Genomic DNA, 24,933 nt, shown 5'->3' with positions numbered 1-24,933 from the left:
CGGCATGTAACATGAATTTGAAAAGCTTTTGATTTATTTTTTACATATTTTTTATAAGCTTTTTGTTTTGTGACTTCATGTTTGAAAGAGTTTCAGAGTATATTGTGAGATCAATATTATAAAAGGTAAAATATAAGTGTTTCTTTTGAGTTATTTTTGTGTTTTAAAATTTAAAACTATGCCAAAATAATTAAGATTAATCATATAAATTAGTTTTTCAAAAAAATATGGGTTTTGAAATCAAAGAAAAAAATGTCATGAAGTTCTAAATTAAGAGTTCTGTTTAATTTGTGTGTCATGTCTATTTTAAAGTCAGTCTTAAAAGAAATAGAAAAGTTTGTAACACATCAAATTATGTGTTACAAAAAGTACATTAATGACAAACAGTATGAATATATCTACTAATGGCTGCATTTACAGGAGAACATCTATGAATAATTTTGTAAATGATTTCTTTTACTTTATTAGAAATAACATTTACATGGTAATGCCAAGAAATACAATGAGGTTTAAGCCATTTTGATTTACATAAAGGATTGGATCTGACATTAAAGGAATTTCTTATAAAATTGTTATTAAAACGATAATCAAATCAGGAGAGACCATTTACAAAAAGTTGGGGATTTTGTAAGATTATTAATAAATTGATATACATTTGAGAATTGGGTTAAGATAATTATGCCATTGGGGATAGCCTTAATTACTTTGTTTAATTCTTTTTCATTTACCAAAAAATATATGTATTTTGAAAGAAAATGAGGGGAATTGTCATCATTATGTAGTTTATCCGTGTAAGCTGTGTTCTATTATTATCCTCGTGTGTGTTTGCTTTATAAGTTCGTCCACATTCATTCTCTGTTCGGTCTATGTTGTATTAAGTGTGTGTTGTCCGTCCTGTCCTGGTGTTATTGGTATTACCCTCATTAAACTTTTCTAACTTTTCTACATTCTCCATGTACAACGACTTCTTATTATGAATGATATCACCATTGTTCAAATAAAACACCAAAACTGTGTTTGTACAAAAGTGAGCAGAACAGGAATGCTTGTTTGTGATAATTGGCCAAAGCAATAGGAAGTTTACCAGTTATATAAGGACATTGCAACAAAACCAAAAAATACGACATTGAATATATTTGTTTGATTTTTTTTAAACAAGTTAAGCAAATTAATTTAAGATTTGATTGAAAATAGTCAAATTAAGAACATTTAACCCACCATCAGATAATTTATCATCAAGGATACTTTTCTTAATTTTATGAGGTTTGTTTCTCCAGATGAAATGAAAGAGTAATTCCTCTATTTATGAGCATTTCTCCTTTGAGGCACTAATGAAGAGAGAAGAGCTGCTCTCCACATACATTCTGCCTTACTCACTATTCTCCCTGAAATATAGAGATCTCTTGTTAACCATGAGTTATATTTCTTTTGCATTTTTTCAATATCAGGCCTGAAATTAGACTTGACCATTATATCAGTGTTTTTAGTGATTTTAATTCCCAAATAGGCTTCCACACTTTTAACAGGAATATTACACAGTGGATAGGTTGTTGTCCTTAAGTTGTAGGATCTAGACACATTTAAATTCAATCTGGAGAATTTTGAGAAGCTATTAATGGTTTTCAAAGCCAAACCTCAGTACTATCATCAGGAGAAATTGTCGTGTTCATCAGCAAGTTGCGATATTTGAATTTGTCTTTCATGAATTTCAATACCTTTTAAAGGGTGTTTATCATATTACTCAACACTTGAGCTACAACTAAAAACAGGAATGCAGAAACTGGACAGCCGTCAGATGCCTCGGTTTATTTTAGATCTGGGAGATATTTGCAAGTTTAATAGAGATATTACTGACATAGTTCATCGTTTTTACACTTTTGATGAAATATTGACTGAAACCAAAGAATTTTAAGGAATCAAATATAACTGTATGGCTGACCGTATCAATAGTTATAGAGGTGAAATGATCATTTCGAGGGCTTGGAGCCAGAGGGGCGTAAGTGGCTTTTGACAAACTTTACAGGAGAGACAAAACAAAATTTTGACCACACTTCAATCACCTGTATTATTAACCTTAAACCACAAACATTGCAACCACAGGCATACTTACATGAATGATTAAGTAATAAACTTATGGCATATTAACACAATGAACATGTTCTAAAACATTTTAAAATAAAAAAAATATGGCAATAACGTCAGATACGCCTTTTTGAGACCAAACATTTCCAAGTCTTCTATGGAGATATTTGGCGTATCTGCTGAACAATGCAGAAAAGAATTGGTCAAAAGGGGAATTGATTGAATAATTAACACTTGAATAACACTTGAACAATTAATTAATTTTCATTCATTAAAATTTTTTGTACAATTTTTTCTCATTTCACTTTTCCATTCTGGGCATCTGCTGAACAGTACAGACTGTAATAAAAGTCACTGAACTTGCTAAACACACTTCTGATTGGCAATTCATGAGTTGTTCAATTTATTTCGTTACATTCATAATTTTTTTTTCAAATATACAATTGACAGTTCTCTCGTGTTCTTTTTACTCATTTCACTTTTCTTTTTTGTTCAACCATTTCAATTACGCTATTCATTGACCACATCCAAAGAATCATGTTGCGTCTTATTTGCTTTTCTGTTCACTAGTTTGTTTAGTTCTACTCACTGTCAGAGTATTGTAGAACTCTGCGTATCTTGTGAGGAAATGCATTCAAAAACAACTCTGACTCATCTTAAACTTCTTCAATATAGGATTCATCAGTTTGTTTCTTAATATTCATCAAAATCTTTTCTGCCTCAGACAGTTCCATGTCTGCAGTTGTGTCAGCCATTTTGAATGTTGTTTTAGGGCACCAACTACACTTACGCCCTTCTGGCTCTGAACAAAAATGTGGGTCTTACATGTCCTACATGTATTTTTCAGAGCCAGAAGGGCGTAAGTGGACTTACGCTCTTCTGGCTCCAAACATTACTCACATTTTTGTGTTAGGTCTTTATTGTTTTGTTGCTTTATTCAATACAGTTACTCATATTCTCCCAAAATGCCACTTACGCCCCTCTGGCTCCAAGCCCTCGATTTGTTAATTGAAATAAATGGATGTAAAAGCTCTTGCTGATCCACAACAATGTTGAATGAAATAGAAATACTTAATATAGAAATACTTGATTCAGATGTTTATAAATCTGATCCTCACAACAGATGATCAGTCACGGGTTGTTCCAAGTGTAATTTATACACGTGTGTTTTCCCAAGGGTTAGGACATTTCCACCTCAGGGAACAAAGAATCTTCTGAGAACCTCTAAATGCACTTTGACTGGAGAAACCTGAGAATAATTTGAGTTCCGGAAAAATAGTTACAGGTGTTGTTTATTATTATTAAAAACAAATTTAGGCGGTGTTGTTGTAAGAGAAACATACAGAGAGTGAACCAATTGAGGGCATGATGAAATGAGAGCATGAGAACAATTTACTAAAATTATCAACACAATGTAAAGAATAATTTTGTCAACTTGTACTCGCACTCATGTCATTCCAAGCCTGCATGATTTCTTCTGTGGAAGATGATATTTTGAAAAATGACTCAAAAAGTCAATGGGATTTTCATTGTATGAACAAAACAGATTAACAATCCTTTTAATGTCTTTATCAATAAATCATTGATAGCTTTAACTTGCAGCCTGAATATGTCATTTTTATTTCAAACAAATACAGAGAATGTGTCTGACAGTAAAAAATGTACTTGCACAGAAAAAGAGTGACCTGTGCCTGAGTGTCTCTCTTGGGTTTATTTATCTGTTTGACACACATCACAATTAAGGAAAAAAGAGAGAAGAAAATAGCCTGGTTAAAACCAGACCATTCTCAGTAGTAACTGAGTTATGATCTGGCAAAGCTTCATTAATAACTAATTTCCAAAGGGGCGTCGCCAACGGACGTCACTCAAATGCCTCTGGGCGCAATTGGATAGACCTAAAACCAATCAGAGCGATCGTCATCGTGTAAAGCCATATACACTACACTACACAAGTTACACTACGCCATAAAAGTATGTACTCTTTTTGTGAAGAAAAGGTATTTACTTTTGAATGTGTAGCAAAAAAGTAGGCAAGCTTTGGGACATACTACTTCGTCATCTTTATCGGACGGATCTGTCGCGTGTATCCTGTCACGTAAACTGCCCTGTCAATCATCTTGTCACAGTTAAAATCCTCTATTAAATCTAATTTAATTTCCTACTGTTTCGGAGAGAAATGTAGCAGCACGTTCATCTGCCAGTGGCTCTTTCATGGAGACTGTCCTCATGTGTTTGCAATCTGAATATAATAATGCATTTAAAAGTTGAACGGACGTCGCTCAAATGCCTCTGGGCTAAGACCAATCAGAGCGATCGTCATCGTGTAAAGTCCGCCTCAACGTTTCTGATTGGTGCCGCGATTTCGAGGGATTAGAAATGGCCTTGAATGAGCTCTTTGCCAGACTACTTGCAGAGCAAATCTAAATTTGCCGGAAGTTGTCTGGGTTTTCCCAGGCTAAGAAGACAACTGAATATTAGTCAAATATTACATAAATCTATACAAATAAAAATGATTCTTTTTTCATCAGTGATTATTGACTAATTAATATGTCAGGAGTTCTCAACTCTGGTCCTCGAAGTGCACTGTCTTGCAGTTTATGTCCAGACCTGATCAATCTCACTTGCTCTTTTAACCAGAAGAGCTGGATTAGCTTGTTCAGGCGTGCTGGACCAGGGTTTGTGCTAAAGTCTGCAGGACAGTGGTCCTCAAGGGCCAGAGTGGAGATCCCCTGCAAAATGTTCTGAACATGATTAGATGGATCACTTACAGCAGTGGTGTCCAGTCCTGGTCATGGAGGAGTTTAGCTCCAGCCTGTCTGTAGTTTCTGCTGATCCTGAAGACCACGATCAACTGGTTCAGGTCTGCTTAACTGGGGTTGGAGCTCAATGCTGCAATCAGGATTAGATGGCAATAAATACTGAAAAGAGACTGGACAAACAACATTTCAAATACAGTATTTGTTCAGGGGTTGAGGAACATCTCATTTAAAAAATTTGATTCCCAAAATATTAACATAACATAAGCAAAATGTTTATGAAAATACAGTTATTTATATGGCGCAAAGAAAGTTTTTGTAGACGTCTATGACAAATCTACAATGCAAACACTGAGAATGTGTCAGACAGTGATTCCAACAGAATACTTACACAGAGCAGCACCAATTATCTGATTACACACGTGGAAAAGGGAGAAAAAGAAACAAAAATTAATATTTCAGTCAAATATTTACAGTATCTGTATGGACAAACGTTCTGATGAAATTTATACATAAAAAAAAAAAAGACTACATTAATGATATTAAATGAATGAATAGTATTTCATGGCCTAAATGTTTTACTTCCATTATAACTTTACATAATTAAGTTAATTAAATATTACAGATGGTTGATTTCATTTCAGTTATCAATTAAAGTTAGAATTGTAAAGTCTGTTATTTTTAGGTCACGTTAACATGATAGTTATGACCCCATGTAACGCTATATGTAAGATAACTTAAATAGCCGAACTGATTTGCTGTCTGTCAGCACGCAGTGTTTATCGGTGTCTATCAATTATGAGCAATCATAATCATATTTAACGAGATGTAATAAGAGTGTGTAGCTTATGTATTGTATTTACGCTACATAAATCCTCATTTACATCGCTATTTAAAACTTTAAAACAAAGACATGAGTTGACATGACTTCAGCCCGGCCATGTGTCTGGCTCGGCCCTATTCATCACGTAAACGGGAAAACAATAATAAACCAAATTATAATAACACCAAAAGTGTAAAACACATACAGGTAATGAATTCATGCAGTATTAAAGTATACATTACCTCGGAGACTGTCTGAGCAGCTAACGTTAGTCGACCGTTATTACCGTTTCATTTAAACAGCAGCAGAGAAACGTTAGCTATACTGTATAGCCTATAATCATAACAATAAAATGAGTGTAATTTAATACCAATGAATTAATTACCATTTTGACCCATTTCAGTAATTTTAATAGAAAACTCAAATTACTATGGAAATTTAAGCTTACCTGTTTGGGGCAAAGCTGGGCGGTACCAGTCGAGTCCAGAATGACAGCTCCTTAACATGCAAAGTTCCAGCAGTCTCACTGGTTAGAATTAATCACGTGATGACGCCATCTACTGTATTACTTATCTTTTTTTTGTTGCAGTTTTAAGAAATATAATATTATATAAAAAATATATAATTTATCAGTGATGTATTTATTAGTATAAAAATTTATATAATTTTATAATAATATTTATAAAGATGCAACCTGCATTGCTATAATGTTATTATGTTATTTATGAATGTATTAATATACAAGTGCTGTGATTTATTGAGGTATAATAGTCTACTGGTGTTTAAACTACTGTAATGCACTGGTCTGTCTGACTTTACCAGTCTGTCTGGGAACGGCTGCTACAAGCAAACAGGTAAAGATAGTACTTGTCTTGCTATCTTGTTGACTGTGTGCAGTTTTAGTCAAGTATGGGATGGACTGTTGAATGAAATAACATCTATGACATTTTACGGGATTGTTAAAATAGTTTGATTAACCCTGAGCTTGTAATCTTAAAACAATGATTTAACTGTACTGTTATGGTGGGTTGCCCACAGTAAACCCTCATGGTGGCCCCACAGTGAAAAACAGCTATGGGTCCTGCAAGCCCACAGTAAATCCTAATGGGAGCCCACATGGGGCCCCAAAGGGTTTGCCCTTGCCCACACTGTCCCACAGAAAACCCACACTTACCCACAGTGGGCCCACACTGGTATGTTTGCTGGGAGTGTGCGAACTGTTGTACCAGTCTGTGGCAACGACAACTTTGATGTGATGACTTAATGAACAGCTGAGACAAGACAGTGAGATGTCGAAAGGATGGCAGGGTAATAAACAAGAAAAGTTTCAGCGCGGCCCAGGAAAAAACTCAGGAACTTTCTGGAACAAAATGGCGCAGCTCAGACCAGCTCGCACGCGGCACGCACATAGACAGTATATAAACTGGACACAGCGACCCCATTGGATTCAACGGAGACAAAGTGAAGTCAATTAGAAGCTCTTACTTCCTGATGGTCGAGCGTACTGCGCAGACTCAAACTGAGCTTGACGACGTAGATGTGACGTGAGCAAACCGTCTGTCTTCTAGTAGCTGTGCCGAGAGAAATCTGAATCATTCCCTTCTGAAACTTGCAGAGACGGAGAGTGTGAGTAGGAGGTGTCCATGAGCTAGGAGCAGGAGAAACTTTTGCTAAGTATTCTGATTAATTATTTTCTCATTTTGCCTCCACGTCCCCCCGATTGCCCGTGAGCTTCTCCTCCTGTCCATACGGTAATCTCTCTACTGTGCGACAGAGAGTCGCGTGGTTATGACGCAATCGTTAGCCTATTTTTACAAAAATTGCTTCTATGGGGCCATAACGTAAGATACAAGGTAATGGAGCCTTTTATACATTTCCGTGTTTCTTTAGAAATAAATAATGGACAAATGGAGTCTTTAAACGCCTCAGATGTAAAGCTATTCGCTGTCAAAGTGACGCCAAAATGAATGGGAATCAATAGGATGCTAACAGCAGGTGGGGGTCCGCTAGCCAATGGCGGCGCCCGGGGAAACTTCAAAATAATATGAAACCCTGCCCCCCTGGGCACGCATAGATCGAATGATCTGAATAACACACAAAAAAATGTCTCTCAAAAACAAATCTTGATCATGGACGATCGTCAGTCTCTTAAAAAAAACGAATCACACCTTCAAAACCGATCGTTCAGCTCACAGACGCATTCTCGCGCACAAACAAGTGCACTTAAATGATTCGCAGAAAATGTCTCTCGCTCCAAAACAGTTTATGGATCACTCAGAAAAACAGTAGGAGGCTCAAAATTTCTTCGTCAGAATAACAAACAAAAAAAAGCAAAAAAAAACCCACGGACCGTTGGCTGAACGTCTGATGCATATGGCACACTTTTCTGGAAACACTTCAGGAGTTTCGAAGTCGCGATCTGATTGGTTGAATTCTACAGGATGTCCGGGAGACGTGTGTGTCGCATTCTTTGTCGGCCCGCCTGGAAACAAATGCTGTGATGCCAAAACCCCTCGTGGAAGAAGAAAGCCATTGTGTTTACAACTGAGACAATAGCGCTTGCCAGGATCAATTAAACGCTGGATTTTCAAAAAGTATGTGAAGTTCGCGGCTCCATTGTTGCAGTAAACTTGCACAACGTTCATGAATGAATAATTTATTAGATGCACACCGGTCTGTTATTGTAGGGACATCGACATTATATTGCCACGCCCCTAAACATGACGCGGAACAAAACGAACTGTGATTGGTTGGGTTACATGTCAGTCAAACGTCCTCTTGGGCGGTCCTTGGCCAAGAAAAGCTCAGATAGAGTCCAGACCTTCTGCCGTCAGTCTGAAGGTCTGGCTACGCGAGACTACGGCTCCAGCAACTCTCTCTTGTGCTCTCAGCCAGTCTCCAACACCGTTCTCTGTCCGATGACGCAATCAACCGAACTTCTGTTTTAACTGCGTCTCCAGTCTCACACAACAATGTTAATGTACACTAAACTCACGAAACTTAATCTGACCGTGCACCACTGTCTTACATTATAGCTTCAGCGAAAAAATGTCGACTTCTCGTCTGGGATCATGGCGTCTGCCTCGTAACACTGCTCTCTCTTCTTCTTCCCAGACGTCTTTGCATCTCCCGCGAACACGTCGGAGAAAGAAAAACCTGTCAAAATAAAAGTCCCGATAGAGAAAAATACCTCTGTTACATTAGCCAATAGGCTCTATGCACGAACGCTGCTAACATATTTCCGTTAGGATCTCAGCCAGCGTCTTTATTTCCGCATAGAGCGTTCTATAGCGAAGTGTATAGCGGCAAAACTTTAATAAAATTCATTTTCTCAGACACGGAGACAACGATTTTAGAAACTGATTCGCTAGTCGGATTTTGCGCGATATGAGAGAATACTCACCCTCAAAGTTGTCGATGTAGCTTGAAATTTATAATTTAAAGCCCTTCTCTTTCTTACTCTTATCATGTGTGACAGCTAACTGCCTCACAATATTGTTAACATCATTCACGTTAACCGCTGCAAGTTCTTGTAAACAGCGAGTGTAATTTGCCATTATCTCCACCTAATGCAAAAACGGCTTCCGACGCAGCACCGGATGTAACTGGGCGGGCTGAGACAAAACGCGGAAGCGATCGTGCATAGAGCCTATTGCTGATTTAAGATATAAATGTTTGACATAAACTGTAGCCAATCAACGAGCTCAAATCTAGAACTTACTAGCATGACGAATGTTGATCACATTATATGAAGATCCACATGACTGCAAATGTGACATTGATTTTATACAACAGTTCAACAAACAAAATATTAATATTAAGTGATGTTCGTTTTCAACACAGTTGTCAGTATTTTTTACAACAAAATAATAGTTAATTTGAACAAATCATTAGAGTCAATGATTCAATTATTAATTCATAAATACAGCCACTTGCTTCATTACTGAGTGAATGAATGACTCGATGACTCACCACCTACTGGCGGTTTTAATTTAGCCTAATATTTAAAAGCATCACTTCCTTTTTACCATCATTGCATATTTCTCGAACATTTTTTTATTTTAAGCATTATTTACACTACCGGTCAAAAGTTTTAGATCGGGAAGATTTTTAATGTTTTTAAAAGAAGTCTCTTCTGCTCACCAAGGCTGCATTTATTTGATTAAAAATACAAACAAAAACAGTAATATTGTGAAATATTATTACAATTTAAAACTGTTTTCTATGTGAATATACAGTAAAGTGTCATTTATTCCTGTGATCAAAGCTGAATTTTCAGCATCATTACTCCAGTCTTCAGTGTCACATGATCCTTCAGAAATCATTCTAATATGATGATTTGATGCTCAAGAAACATTTATGATTATTATCAATGTTGAAAACAGTTTTTTACATTTTTATTTCATGCTATGATGAATAGAAAGTTCAAAAGAACAGCATTTATCTGAAATCTAAAGCTTTTGTAACATTAAACACTACCGTTCAAAAGTTTGGGGTCAGTAAGAATTTTAATTTTATTTTTGGGTGAAAGAAATAAAATAAATCAATACTTTTATTCATCAAGGATGAGTTAAACTGATCAAAAGTTACAGTAAAGACATTTATAATGTTAGAAAATATTCTATTTTAAATAAATGCTGTTCATTTGAACTTTCTATTCATCAAAGAATTTGGAAAGAAAATTGTACATGACTGTTTTCATAACAAAATGACTGTTTCATGAAAATAACAATTAATGTTTTTTGAGCATAAAATCATCATATTAGAATTATTTCTGAAGGATCATGTGACACTGAAGACTAGAGTAATGATGTTGAAAATTCAGCTTTCATCTGAGGAATAAATTACATTTTAAAATATATTAAAATAGAAAACAGTCATTTTAAATTGTCATAATATTTCACAATATTACTGTTTTTTTATTTATTTTTATTTTTATTTTTTTAATGTTTTTTTTTATCAAATAAATGCAGCCTTGGTGAGTCTTGGTTCTTTTAAAAACATAAAAAATCTTACCGATCTAAAACTTTTGACCAGTAGAGTATTTTATAAAGGTATTTGTAAAGGTAAAAATGCACTGGAAAAATCTATTTAAGGGGGCAAATATTGTCCCTTACTGAAAAAGGTGTGACTGAAGAGTGTGTGTACGCAGAAGGATGTTAAAGCCTCATGGGGTACAACTCTAAAACGTTTGAGAACCACTGGGACTGAGTTAAAGAATAGAACAAAATAAACATCAACATCAAAGCACAATACACATACCAAGGGCAGAAAGTAGGCCTAATATTCAGAGGTCACTACAAAGTTAGGTTAAAGACACAAACAAAGAGGGATTCAAACAAATAGCATATCAATAACAATGTAGAATTTACAGACTGTGAGCTGAAGAGTAATATACAGATAAAATATGTGTTTTTGAAGGAGAGAAGGATGGATGTTTGACGGATGTCTTGAGGAAGAGCATTCCACAACCTCGGAGCCACTACGCTAAAGACTCCCATGGTTACCAGACTATTGAAACCGACTGAATATGACACAGCCCCACCTAAGATATTTTTCACCAGCCGCCACTGGTTTTTGAGGAAAACATTCCAGGATTTTTCTCCATATAATGGACTTCAACGGCAACCAACGGTTTGAAGGTTCAATGTCAGTCTCAATCATAGGTCTCAATGCAGCTTCAAAGTCTCGACACGATCCCAGCCGAGGAATAAGGGTCTTTTCTAGTGAAACAATTGGGTCATTTAAAAAAAAAAATATATATATATATATACTTTTTAACCACAAATGCTCATCTTGTACCATCTCTGAGATACGTCACGCATTATGTCATCACGTTGTTAAGGTCACAGATTTTTTTTTCATAAAAAATAATAATAAATTAAAACAAAGATGTCGGACGATTTTGAAGTTAGAGGAGAAAATAAGAGGGAGTTTTTCGCCCTTCTCTACCTTTCTGAACCGGAGTATACAGACAAATAACTTAGAGAGATGTCACGCGTGACCTTTCCAACATGATGCCGCAATACGTGGCCAATCGTTTCGCTAGATAAGACTCTTATTCCTCGGCTGGATCGTGTCGAGACTTTGAAGCTGCACTGAAACTCATATCTGGACCTTCAACCCGTTGGACTCCATTGAAGTCACTATATGGAGAAACATCCTGGAACGTTTTCCTCAAAAACCTTCATTTCTTTTCGACTGAAGAAAGAAAGACATGAACATCTTGGATGACGAGGGGAGAGTAAATTATCATGACATTTTTATTTGAAAGTGAACTAATCCTTTAATGCTGTGCAGTTTTACCCGCTTAAAACAATCGTACTAAAAGTACATTTGAACGAAACCACAGTATTTGCAAGTTATGGCTTAATGTTTTTATGCAACACATACTGTATTTAATTTCACTGCCATAGACTTGATAAGAAGCATTACTGAAGTAGGCTACAAACAAAGTGGAATATAATATGTGTACAATAAATCATATATATTTGCTTACCTGTCTATTAAAACACATGCCATAGCTGAGTCTCTGTCAAGTCCAAGTTTGTCGTGAAGCTCTCCATCTGGAAAACTCCACGCCAATATTGATCCTTGTTTTATTTCTGTTTTTCCCAAAGCTTGCTTGCCTCAGTTGATCAAGGTTTACGTTTTTTTAGTGGAATTTCTGAACTCGCAATCAATAATCGTGATCCATGATGACTGAACGACACCACAACAGCATCTGCAATATCATAGATATATATTGAAACGGCCGCTAATGAGGAATCTTTGTATATATATGGTTTCTCTATATCTCTGGTTTCTACAAGCGAGACCGAGGATAGCGCGGATATTACGTCATTGATAGGCAACAATGACAGAGGACGAGCCATTATTTTAAACTGGAATTTCTCTGGATTTACAAATCCTTGGGAACTTTTGGGATAACAACTGCATGAAATATATCACACTGTGCAAGTGGTTTTTTAATATTTTATTAAATAAATCGTACATATTGTATCTATAATGGGACCTGCCACCTGTTCATGTCATGTACACGCGCATCACTGTGAATGACGTCACAATCCAATAAATAAGAGTGAAAATAAGAATGAAATAATTTCCTTGTTTTTGGAGTAAAATATGACTTGGAAATCTGTTGACTCCTTTTGAGATTCATCCATTCACAGTATTGTTTAAAGTAGATATTGTGCAATTTACACTGTTTATTTAAAGTGTTCATACCGTATATAACTATAGCATGCAATAAAATACGCTATAGATTTTTCTCTTAAAAAAAATACTTGCTTTATATCCACCTTGACTCCAGTGACGTACAGCTGTTTTAGGATGAATCGCTTTACATGGAGAAGTTTCAGTCAGAGACAGGCAGGGTCTCAAATCACTCGACAGCTTGTTATTTTGCAATGACTTGTAAATGGGTGATGAATGCTCCACAAATATGGGAAACGTCAGAGATGGGAAAGGTTAATAGACAGTAGAAGTTTTCATGTTTTTTTTTTGTTTTGTTTTTTGATAATGAAATTCAATTCACTTCCAATGTATTTGTATAGTGCTTTACAAATCGCTTTACAGAGAACAGAAGAGTGTCGTAAACCCCAGTGAGCAAAACCACGATGACAAGGGAAAACTCCCGTTTCATGCTGAAGAAAACAACATGTACAATATGATGTGAGTAAATGACACTCAGTGATTATTACAGTATTTACGCAGCAATAAATATGTGTGTGTTATTTATGTACTGCTCAGTGGGATTGTAACAGTGGCTGTTGAGGAATGAGAGTGGGATCCAGATGCAGAAATTTTTTTTTCAAACAAACATAATAAAAGTAAATCCAGGCAAAACTGATAACATGCAGAAACATGCAAGGAAGGCAAACAAAACTGACAACAAGCGCGCACACACACACACACACACACACACACACACACACACACACACACACACACACACACACACACACACACACACACACACACACACACACACACACACAACAAACACAAACAAACATGGCACAGAACAGGAAATAACAAAAGTGAACACAAGACAGGAATCATGACAGGTATAGTCTAGTGGCCTGTACCATGAAGCCGGTTTAGGGGGATAGCCAGGTGTGTTTCAGGTTAGTTTGCACCAACCCTGGGTTTTAGGCACTATGAAAGTGGTTTGGCTTTTAGCGTGTTCATCGCCATAGTAACTAACGCTCCACGGTAACCTGGTCCGGGTCAGGTGATGTTCCAGGTGAGAGGTTGCAAACCGAACTCGGACCAATCAGCTGTGAGCAAAGTGTCACATGTCTGATGCGATAAAGTCACTCCACTTGTTTCCACTCCAAATTAAAGATCACTACAAATGACTTTTAAAGACAAAATCGTCCGGCTTTTAGTAATGCTTATTTAGAATCATAACTTTGTATGATTTAGATATTATTTATGTAATTATTGTACCCTTAATCGATCACACATGTACCATTTTAGTTGATCAATTATTATTACACACATTATTATTTATTATATAAATTATTTAATTTAATTTAATAAATATATAAAGGTAATATAAATACGCTTTAGAATCAATAGATAAAGCTATTAAATGACTGCATGTGAGCTTAAATGGGACCCTGGACCACAAAACCAGTCACATGGGTCAATTTTCTTAAATTGAGATTTATACATAACCTGAAAGCTGAATAAATAAGCTTACCAGTGATATATGGTTTGTTATGATATGACAATATTTGGCCGATATACAACTATTTGAAAATCTGGAATCTGTTGGTGCAAAAAAATCAAAACATTGAAAAAATCTCCTTTAAAGTTGTCCATTTGTGTTCGTGATTGTGCTGCATTCACTCATTATATATTATATATTTACAGTAGGAAATTTACTAAATATCTTCATGGAACATGATCTTTACTTAATATCCTAATGATTTTTGGCATAAAAGAAAAATGGATAATTTTGACCCGTACAATGTATTGTTGGCTATTGCCACAAATATACCCGTGCGACTCGTGACTGGTTTTGTGATCCAGGGTCACAAATGTTCAATTCTCTCTTTACCTTTATCAACTGTATAAACTAACTTCACAACTTTTACTTGCACTGAAATAGCAAGACTTTTTCTTTTAGTTGTCCTCTTTCATAGACAGCTAATTTCTGGTTGCTGTGTAAATTTGTTTAAATTCTTTATATTTTTCAATCTCGTAATATTCTGTAGTGAATCGAGCTGCTTTTCTCATGAGAAATGAATCTCAGTTTCCCTCTTTCTCAGCCTGTGATTGGCTGTTCGCTACTGATGTCACTCCTAAACTTCTAAACTCAGGATCAAAGCCTGAGCTGACAGAGAATGTTGATGAACAGCATCATGGTACCAACAAAGCCTGGTTGGATTGGTTTGGTTTTGTCAACTCATCCTGTAACCCTGAGTTTGTTCAACTACCATCATGGTACAGGCCACTGATGTTGTTCTTTGACCTGTTTCAACACACCTTGATCAGAAGCTCCACCCTCTTACAACACTAACCAGGAAGAGACTGACTTGTTATTTCTCTTTTCTGCCATATGGACTTTGTCTCGACAAAGCAATAAAGAATCAGTGATCAGTGGAGTACGAAGGGGAAAACTTTATAGAAGAATTTGAGAAGTTTGTTTCTGAACAAGTTTGTTTCTGATCTTTGTGATTCTCATGGGGTTTTTTTGTTTTAAACCGTCATTCAGAAAGTGAAAGTAAAGTTTAGATTGCTGGAGCTCAAACAGTGAAAATGGCTTCACTAAATGTATCTGAAGAAGAACTTTCTTGTCCTGTGTGTCATGAAATCTTCAAGGCTCCTGTTATTTTATCCTGTAGTCACAGTTTCTGTAAAGAGTGTCTTCAACAGTACTGGAGAACCAAGGAATCTCAGGAGTGTCCTGTCTGCAGGAGAACCTCAAAACCTAATCCTCCATGTAATCTTGTGTTAAAAAACTTGTGTGAGTCGTTCCTGAAGGAGAGAAATGAGAGGCGTTCATCAGGGTCTGAGGAGATCTGCAGTTTACACAGAGAGGAACTCAAACTCTTCTGTCTGGAGGACAAACAGCCTGTGTGTTTAGTGTGCAGAGATTCAAAACAACATGACAATCATAAATTCAGACCCATCGGTGAAGTGGTTTCATCGTATAAGGTAAGACAAATGTTTCTTGATTCACATGTAAAGAATCATAACGAGTCATAAACACAGATCGTTCCGATTACTAATGTAACCTCGGTTCCATGAGATCATGAGCATTGCATCAGTAACTGACGCTTATGAGGAAAACGTAGTTTTTCACTGAATACTGAAGCCTGATTGGTTCATGTCAGTGTATCTGCACAGACAAATGACTTTTCAGTCCGCCAAAACGGACAGGACCGACTGCCTATTTAAGTCACACCGAAACCCGAATCTTTCTACTGATAAGCGGCAGCGGTGACTTGTGTACAGTAGAACGACAAACTAGACAATACTCATTCCTGTTATCTCAGGGAAACAGGGTTACGTTAGTAACTGGAACATTCCCTTTTGATACGGTTCATTCCCCTTGCATAAGTAGCTGACACTTATGGGGAACGCAATCCAAGAGCGCCGTGCTACTAGTGCAGAATGGAAGAGAGCTTAATGATCTGAGCTCTAAAGGCCGTGGAAAGCATCTTAAGCACATAGCCTTGTGTTGGTCTAAGGAGGACTTTACTGTCATTAGGCCCAAACTCGAGACAGAATGCATCCACTGAAAGAGCCTGCAGATCACCAACTCGCTTGACCGATGCCAGAGCCGGCAGAAGGGCGTCTTTAGCGAGAGAGGTCGAAGGTCGGCCGTTGTGAGGAGCAAAGATCTTTGTGCGATCAGGCCTTCGATTAGGCCAAAAACAACCAATCATTGAGGTAATTCAGGATGCAAACTCCCATCTGTCTCAGGGGGAGAGGGCCGCATCCACGAATATCATAAGAGTGCGTGAAGCAAGAGACAGTCAGAATGGTAGGACTGTAGGTTGGTAAGCCACCCCTTCGAACGTGAATCTCAAGAACTGTGATAAGGGGAAATTTGGATATTAAAGTATGTGTCTTTCAGATCCACTGATAAAAACCAATCAGATCTGTAAAAGGAATTGTTTCAAAGTTAGCATTCTGAACGGCCGTCTTACCAGAGCACAGTTCAGACATCTCAAATCGAGGATGAGCCTGAGGCCGCCATCCTTCTTTGGAACGAGGAAAAAGCGGCTGTAAAAGCCTGAGTCGCCCTTCGCTAGCAGAGCTTGTGCTTCAGCTCGGAGGACGTGAGCGTCGCTGTCCGAGACTGAAGTGTTACCCCTAATTTCCATCAACTGCGGAACGGCTGCGGATCCGCTCCGGAACGGCGGCGGAGTCAATAGGTTTCCATTAAAGTCAATGTGTGTATTTTCACTGAATGCGGAACGGCTGCGTTTCAACTCCGGCGATCCGCAGCCCTCCAGAGCAGATACGCAGAGCTTCTATTTTTGCCGGATGCCGGAGAGCTCCGCAGCAATTCAGTACTTATATCGCGCAATCATACGTGAATTCGCGTTAACAGTAAAACGTCCGTCATTTAACAAATTTTAAAAACACGGATGGATAATACAAAATGCTTTTTGACATTTTGACAGAAAAAAAAAACAAGCAAGAACAAAATTTAAACTTAGCCCGTAAATATGTAACATAATTAGGTACTGCACTTAAGTTATTATTAACACAATAACTTAAACCCATGAAGGCTACGTTTCTTAACACTGAGAATGAATAAATTAACGTCTGTTTCTCCAGACTCGCGCTTATCGGTAGCTTAATCCACAAATCACATCACTTTCATAATCACTTAGCCATAGCGATTTCAAATTTATTAAGATTTATTGTTCAGCATTACTTAAGCATTTTATTATTTGCATGGTTGAATGATGTCTTCCTCTTTTCTGAGTGACCATGAATAACTGAGTATTTTAAGATAATCCATGCGGTCCGTGTGATCATCGAATCCAGAGGATTAAGTTAACTCAATACAATATTTCAACTTTCCACATCCACCCCAGCCTGTTTACCTTCAGGAGTAAGAAGTACCGCGACTACTGTACTGTCCTCGCTTATGAAATCAGTCTGAGGCCAGCCGCGGGAGTGGAAGGGGGATCGAGCGGGATTCTTTATTAGTGTCGATTTCAGGTCTCTTTTTAATGATAGGCCTTACACATCTGTCAATCATCCCCGCTTGCTATATGGGGAATGAACCCGGCGCTATGATTGGCCGAACTCCGCTTATTTTGCTGTTGCTTGATTTGAGAACTGCACGTGCACAGTGGCGTCACCATGTTTTTGCGTAGTTTAGAGTGACAAATCGTACCAGCGTACTTTGAAGTCAAAATTAAGAAGAAATCGCATCATATGACCCCTTTAATAATGATATTTTCTCCTGAAGAGTTGGATAGCCGCAGGGGAAAAGCACAGAGCTACAGGTGTCGAAGCGCCGTTAATCCACTGCTTGAGTCTCATTTCAACGGTGAGCAGAAAGGCTCCTATCTTCTCTTTGGAGACAGCGAGGAGATAATCTTTGCACTTGAAGGAGAACAATTCTGATGAAATTAGTTTTCAGCAGAACTTAAATATGCAGTCGGCCCCGTCCGTTTTAGCGGGCTGAAAAGCCATTTGTCTGTACAGATGCACAGACGAGAACCAATCAGGCTTCAGTGTTCAGTGTTGATTTGATTGAACAGGACTGCAGTGATCAGGACTGGTTGTGTTTAGTCCAGCTGAACTACATTATAAATGCAGTTTCATAGATTTGAGGAATTAGTAACTACGGGGGCAAATACATTTTCACGCCGGCCCAGTTGGTATTGGATAACTTTTTTGTTTCAATAAATAAAATTGTCATTTACAAACTGTACATTGTGTTTACTCAGATTGCAATTTCTGAATCAATTTAGTATGAGATCAGGATGGGGGCAAATACTTTTTCACGGCATTATATGATCATATCACTGTTTTGTCTTCTCTTCATTGTAATCTGGAGTTTTATGTATTTTTGTTCAATTCTAGGAGGAGCTCAATACAGCACTGAAGTCCTTACAGGAGAAACTTAAACGTAATGAAAAACTGAAAGGAGAGTTTGAGAAAACAGTTCAACACATCAAGGTGAGGAAACAGAAATGAGAGTCATTTTCCTTACAGCTGTTGGATCACTATATACAGTTATGATTTGATATAATCGATTGTAGTTTATTATTTCTGTAAATGACTAGCAGCAATCTGCTTCTGGATCCGTTTTATGTCGGGTATCCGAGTTTATCTTGGATATTAATGATGTGTGTGTCACATTCACCGTCTGTCATCGTCCTGTCTTCACTACAGTTCCCAGAATCCTCCTTGTCTCCACACCTGAACTCACTCCCTCAATTACCCACCTGTTCATCATCATCCGTGTCACCTGTGCTTACCTCTTGTCTTTTTGTTTGTTCTGTGTATATAAGCCCAGTGTTTTCAGTCTGTTAGTTGTCTGTCGTTGTTGCTACATGCGTGGTTGTTCTGTTCTTGTTCCCTGAGAAACCTGTCCATGTAATATCTTGTTTGTTTAAATAAACACTGCTGCAATTGAGATCCCGCTTCTGATCCTGCTTCAACAGCCCGTGACAGAACGACAGACCAAAAATGGATTTTGCAGCAGTGAAGATCCTCCTTCTCTCCCAGGAGGATCAGTCCCTCGAGGCCCACACACAGAGGTATTTGGACTTAGTACCGTATGTTCATTATGATGACACCAGCCTCTGTGTGTTCTTCCGGGCAGGTCTCAACACTGAGACCAAAGCACGCCTGCCCGGTGATGGGCCTTGGGGGAACTTCGCGGAGTATGTGGAGTGGGTGCTGTGGCATAATGGGTCTTCGTTCACTGTTGGGCCCTGCGACAGCAATAATGAGACTCGTCCCACCGAGACTGTCCTGCCTGAATCTCGTCCAGCCGAGCCTGCACTTCACGCCAGCCCATTTGAGCCAGCATTTCACGCTAGTCCAGATCAGCCTGCATGTGATGCCAGTCCAGTCGAGCCCCCCGAGCAGGAGCTCAGTATTCGTCCTGAATCAGTCACAGGGATCGTCTGGCCCAAAGCTCGCAAACTGGTCTCTAACAGTGCTGATCTGACATCCAAGTTGATCGACCCCCCTTTGATGTCCGTCCGAAGAGCTTGCAAGTATGCTTCACACAAAATCAGCCCAGCCAAACCCCCTCATCCTACCTGCCCGCCAGAGCCAGCCGCCTGCCCAGTCGAGCCAGAGCCAGCAAGTATCTGCCCAGTTGATATCGCTCACGACGACTGCCCAGCCGAGATTGCTCACAGCGACTGCCCAGCCGAGACAGCTCACAGTGACTGCCCAGCCGAGACTGCTTACAGCGACAGCCCAGCAAAGTCTTCACCGCTGGTCCCGTCCAGCACAGAGCCTTCACCGCTGGTCCCGTCCAGCACAGAGCCCTCTTCGCCGCTGGTCCCGCCCAGCTCAGAGCCCTCTTCGCCGCTGGTCCCGCCCAGCTCAGAGCCCTCTTCGCCGCTGGTCCCTCCCAGCTCAGAGCCCTCTTCGCCGCTGGTCAAAGGCCTCCGTCCTGGCCACTCAAGGGACCACGGCCACCCGAAGGGTCTTCTCCGCCATGGCCACCCGAAGGGTCCTCTCCGCCTTGGCCACCCGAAGGGTCCGCACCGCCATGGCCACCCGGAGGGTCCGCACCGCCATGGTCCCCTGCTCTGCCTGCACCACCATGGTCCCCTGCTCTGCCTGCACCTCCTTGGTCCCCTGTTCTGTCTGCACCGTCTTGATCACCTCCTCCTCTGTCTGTCCTGCCACCATCCTGGAGTCTCCTGTCTGTCCTGTTCCTGTTCTCCCTCCGGCCACTGACTCCAGGATGCCCACCCCCCCTCCCAGGTTCTGCCATCTACGGCGCGGGTCGCGCCTAGCGGGAGGGGGGAGTAATGTCACATTCACCGTCTGTCATCGTCCTGTCTTCACTACAGTTCCCAGAATCCTCCTTGTCTCCACACCTGAACTCACTCCCTCAATTACCCACCTGTTCATCATCATCCGTGTCACCTGTGCTTACCTCTTGTCTTTTTGTTTGTTCTGTGTATATAAGCCCAGTGTTTTCAGTCTGTTAGTTGTCTGTCGTTGTTGCTACATGCGTGGTTGTTCTGTTCTTGTTCCCTGAGAAACCTGTCCATGTAATATCTTGTTTGTTTAAATAAACACTGCTGCAATTGAGATCCCGCTTCTGATCCTGCTTCAACAGCCCGTGACAGTGTGTCGATCAGGGTTGGGGAGTAACGGAATACATGTAACGGCGTTATGTAATCAGGATACAAAAATCCAGTAACTGTAATCCGTTACAGTTACGTAAAAAAAAACTTAGTAATCAGATTATAGTTACATTTTGAAAAAAGGGGGAATACTTTCAGGATTACAATGGTTTCATTTAAAACTAAATAAATAAGTATTTTGGCATAATAACACTATATTAAGCGCTGCTTGATTATACAGTAGTTCCTGGTTCTGGCAAATAACAGCTTTCTACAATCTCCTCCAGACGCAGATTGAATCACTGCTGCTAGTAGAAACGATGCCTGCGGGTAAAATCGCTTTTAATTCATAGAAATTCAACTGCTATTTTGTAGAAATTAGGAGAGTAGCTTTTTAAGTACCCAAAATGTCCTTTCTTAATCTTTTCTCACGTAATGGGGTGTTCGCTGTCTAGGTAACGTAGGGGAACTCCCACTGCCAACGCCCCAAGTTCAGTCAGGTAAATTAAGAAAGATCACGGCTTTAGTCAACATGTAGGCCTATTTTAAAATAAACTAATATGTAGATTGTTTAAAATTTGTAAATGTTGTGTTTTTATTTTTTATTTAAAAATAAAACAAAATAATCTGTAATACCATACATTAGCCACTAGATGTCTGTATAGCCCTTTACATAAATATATATTCTGGCCTGTGTGTATATTTTGCAAATATTGTACACTGGACCAAATTCTTAATAAATAAAAGTTTTTATTTTTTTAATAATATTTCTTCTTGCTTGACTTTATTTATATACGTGACCTTGAAGTAATCCAAAAGTAATCAGTTACATTGCTTTCATATTATAGTACTTGGATTACGTTACTGAATACTTTTTTTATGAAGTAATTTGTAACTGTAACGGAATACATTTTTAAAGTAACCCTCCCAAGCCTGGTGTCGACTGAGATGATTGAAGTGAATGTGCTTTGATTTCAGTCTCAAGCTGAGCACACAGAGCGTCAGATTAAACAGCAGTTTGAGAAGCTTCATCAGTTTCTCAGAGATGAAGAAGAAGCTACAGTCACTGCACTGAGGGATGAAGAGGAGCAGAAGAAGCAGAGGATGAAGGAGAAGCTGGAGGAGATGAACACACACATCTCAGCTCTTTCACACACAATCAAAGACATGGAGGAGATGATGAAAGCCAATGACGTCTGCTTTCTGAAGGTCTGATTTCAGATCATTGGTTGATTGATTGATTGATGATTGATTGAGTTCTTGATGATAAATGGTGTGTTTGTTCTGCAGGAGTTTCCAGGCTCAATGGAAAGGTGAGTGATCTGCTCCTGTCTCTGGTCTCTCTGGTTCTGATCCAAAGCCACTGCAGTTCTGACTCCTGAATGTTCTTCCAGAGTCCAGAGCTCACAGCCGGATCCACAGATGGCTTCTGGAGCTTTGATTCATGTGCCACGATACTTGGGCAACCTGCCGTTCAGAGTCTGGAAGAAGATGCAGGACATCGTCCAAAACAGTGAGTCTGACTGCAGGAGATCTGAGCTGGACATGATGGATGGGTGGAGAGTTAGAGGCTCTTCATGACAGAGATAGATAGATAGATAGATAGATAGATAGATAGATAGATAGATAGATAGATAGATAGATGCGTTTGGTGTTTGTTAGGAGGTTACAATTTAAAAAAAATTGTCTCAGAATAATAATAATAAAAATAACAAGAATGTACATTTCCTGAAGAAAATATGAGGGGTGCTAGCAGTGGCAAAACTTGAAACTAGGTAGATGCTGACACATGTTGTTAACATGATTAGCATGTTCTTAGCATGATGCTAACACAATCACCATGTTGTTTGCATGTTTTAACAAGATGCTAATATGATTAACAAGTTGTTAACATGATGCTAGCATAATAAACATCTTGTTAACATGGTGCTAACATGATTAGAATGCTGCTACTGCGTTTTAGCTAGCATTGTTCACATGTTTCAACACTTAGTTAATCGCTATTAGCATGTAGCTGCTAGCATGTGAAGCATGATGGAAGTCTTGTTTGCTAGCATTAGTCAAAGGAGCCAACCACCATGTCTCTACGATGTTCTGGTGCAGAGATATAGGTCTTGCTGAACAGTTGCTAGGGTACTCTGTTTAGTTGCTAGGGAGTGGCTTGGCAGCTGCCAATGATGTTACTTCAAAGGCTGCTTGCCAGTATGAATGATATAAACCAACCGCAACTCCTCTATGACATTCAGATTACAAGATATCCCTCTTTGGATTTGGGTTGCTAGGGTGCTCAACAGTGGTTGCTAGGGTGTGGCTAGGAAGTGTTGAAGGAGATTCATGATTGTAAGTCAAACACAACAGACTGTCATAATAAACTAATTTAAAACAAAACACCGACTATAAGAGCCAATAAAATGAAGATGATCAGATGCTGCTGAAGATCAGACACACACTTACAGTTCTTCATCTACAGCATAAATCTACACAGATCTCATTGATTTATTGTTATTTAACTTTCCCAAAGTATCAGTTTCTCTTGATGGACACAAATGTCTGAATCTCATATTTAATGTTTGTAGTTGATGCCGTTAAACGCTGATGATAAAAACGAGTGTGAAACTAATAACAGCACTGACAGTGATCAGAGGAAAATGTGTTTGATCAACAGGACGAGTGTCATAATTCATAATAATCTGTGTTGGGTTCACTCTTGATCATTATATGAAGATCAGAATAAAAGCATCTGTTGATTGTGTCTCATCAGCTCCTGTGATTCTGGATCCAAACACGGCTCATCCATGGCTCGTCGTGTCTGATGATCTGACCAGTGTGAGACTCAGCGAGAACAAACAACCTGTTCCTGATAATCCAGAGAAATTTAACTGTTGTTTCTGTGTTCTGGGTTCAGAGGGTTTTAACTCAGGAACACACTGCTGGGATGTGGAGGTTAAAGAGAGTTTAGAGTGGATTCTTGGAGTAACTACAGCATCAAACCGGAGGAAGGGATTGGGTTTCTTCAACACTGATGTCTGGAGTGTGGAGTATGATCAGCACGGATGGCCTTTAGGTTCTGGTTTTCATGTTGAACAGAAGCTTGATCGTGTGAGAGTGAATCTGGACTATGACGGAGGAACGGTGTCGTTCTCTGATCCTGTAACTAACACACATCTACACACATTCACAACCACCTTCACTCACACACTCTTTCCATTCTTCTGTTGTTATGACTCTCTGAAGATCTTACCGGTCAATAGTCAGTAAATGTCACTCCTGTAGATCTGGATCTTCCTGCTTTCATCATGTTTCCAATATTTAATCCATATCACATGAGTAAGAGTGCTGTTGATCTGAATATCAGTACGGTGGCTGTGATTGGGCCGTGATGATCACATGACTGATATCCAGCACTACAGCAACACTCAGATCAATAAACAAGAAGTTTTCATTTATATTCCACTTCACACAATTAGACCGATTAGAGACCGTTTTAGCATTCATGTTTTCAGGATGAGTGACATTTACCAGATTATTCCAGTCAATGTGTGTTTATTAATTTCTAAACTTTTTGCATCATAATTATATATGATTATATCACACAATTATACCAATTAGAGACCATTTTAGACAATTACAGACAAGTACAATGCAAAAAGTTCAAGACAAACACAAGGCATCGTCCAGAGTATGTACAACAAAGAATAATAATAAAAAATAAAAAAATTAATAAAAAGTTGCTATATAATATTACAGCATGTAACATGAATTTGAAATGCTTTAGCTTTTTGTTTTGTGATTTCATGTCTGAAAGATTTTCAAAGTATATTGTGAGATCAATATTATAAAAGGTAATATATGAGGGTTTCTTTTGAGTTATTTTTGTGTTTTAGAATATAAAACTTTGCCAAAATAATTAAGATTAATCATATAATTTTGTTTTTCAGAAAAATTTTGAAATCAAAGAAAAATGTCA

General features: G+C 38.6%; 1 protein-coding gene and 2 long non-coding RNA genes across 3 annotated transcripts; 1 reads left to right on the top strand and 2 right to left on the bottom strand.

The window, feature by feature from the left end:
* Positions 1-223: 223 nt before the first annotated feature.
* Positions 224-12,207, bottom strand: LOC309513131. Its single transcript, XR_014211333.1, has 2 exons — positions 12,110-12,207; positions 224-1,759 (listed from the first exon to the last, which is right to left on the bottom strand). It is a non-coding gene; the product is annotated as an uncharacterized lncRNA (long non-coding RNA).
* On the bottom strand, positions 3,143-6,301 carry LOC309513088. Its single transcript, XR_014211288.1, has 4 exons — positions 6,110-6,301; positions 5,230-5,248; positions 4,851-5,000; positions 3,143-3,800 (listed from the first exon to the last, which is right to left on the bottom strand). It is a non-coding gene; the product is annotated as an uncharacterized lncRNA (long non-coding RNA).
* Positions 12,208-15,206: 2,999 nt separating the features above from the next.
* Positions 15,207-24,711, top strand: LOC309512990 (zinc-binding protein A33-like). Its single transcript, XM_082188768.1, has 6 exons — positions 15,207-15,831; positions 18,730-18,825; positions 21,945-22,175; positions 22,257-22,279; positions 22,361-22,479; positions 23,728-24,711. Exons 1-6 carry the CDS (start codon positions 15,433-15,435, stop codon positions 24,222-24,224), a joined length of 1,365 nt encoding a protein of 454 aa, XP_082044894.1. The 5' UTR covers positions 15,207-15,432; the 3' UTR covers positions 24,225-24,711.
* The last annotated feature ends 222 nt before the right edge of the window (positions 24,712-24,933 follow it).

Source organism: Leuciscus leuciscus (genome assembly GCF_965113295.1).
Source record: "Leuciscus leuciscus genome assembly, chromosome: 13".
NCBI lineage: Eukaryota > Metazoa > Chordata > Actinopteri > Cypriniformes > Leuciscidae > Leuciscus > Leuciscus leuciscus.
The sequence above is the reverse complement of the archived record's forward strand: the minus strand, read 5'-3'. Positions and strand labels throughout refer to the sequence as shown.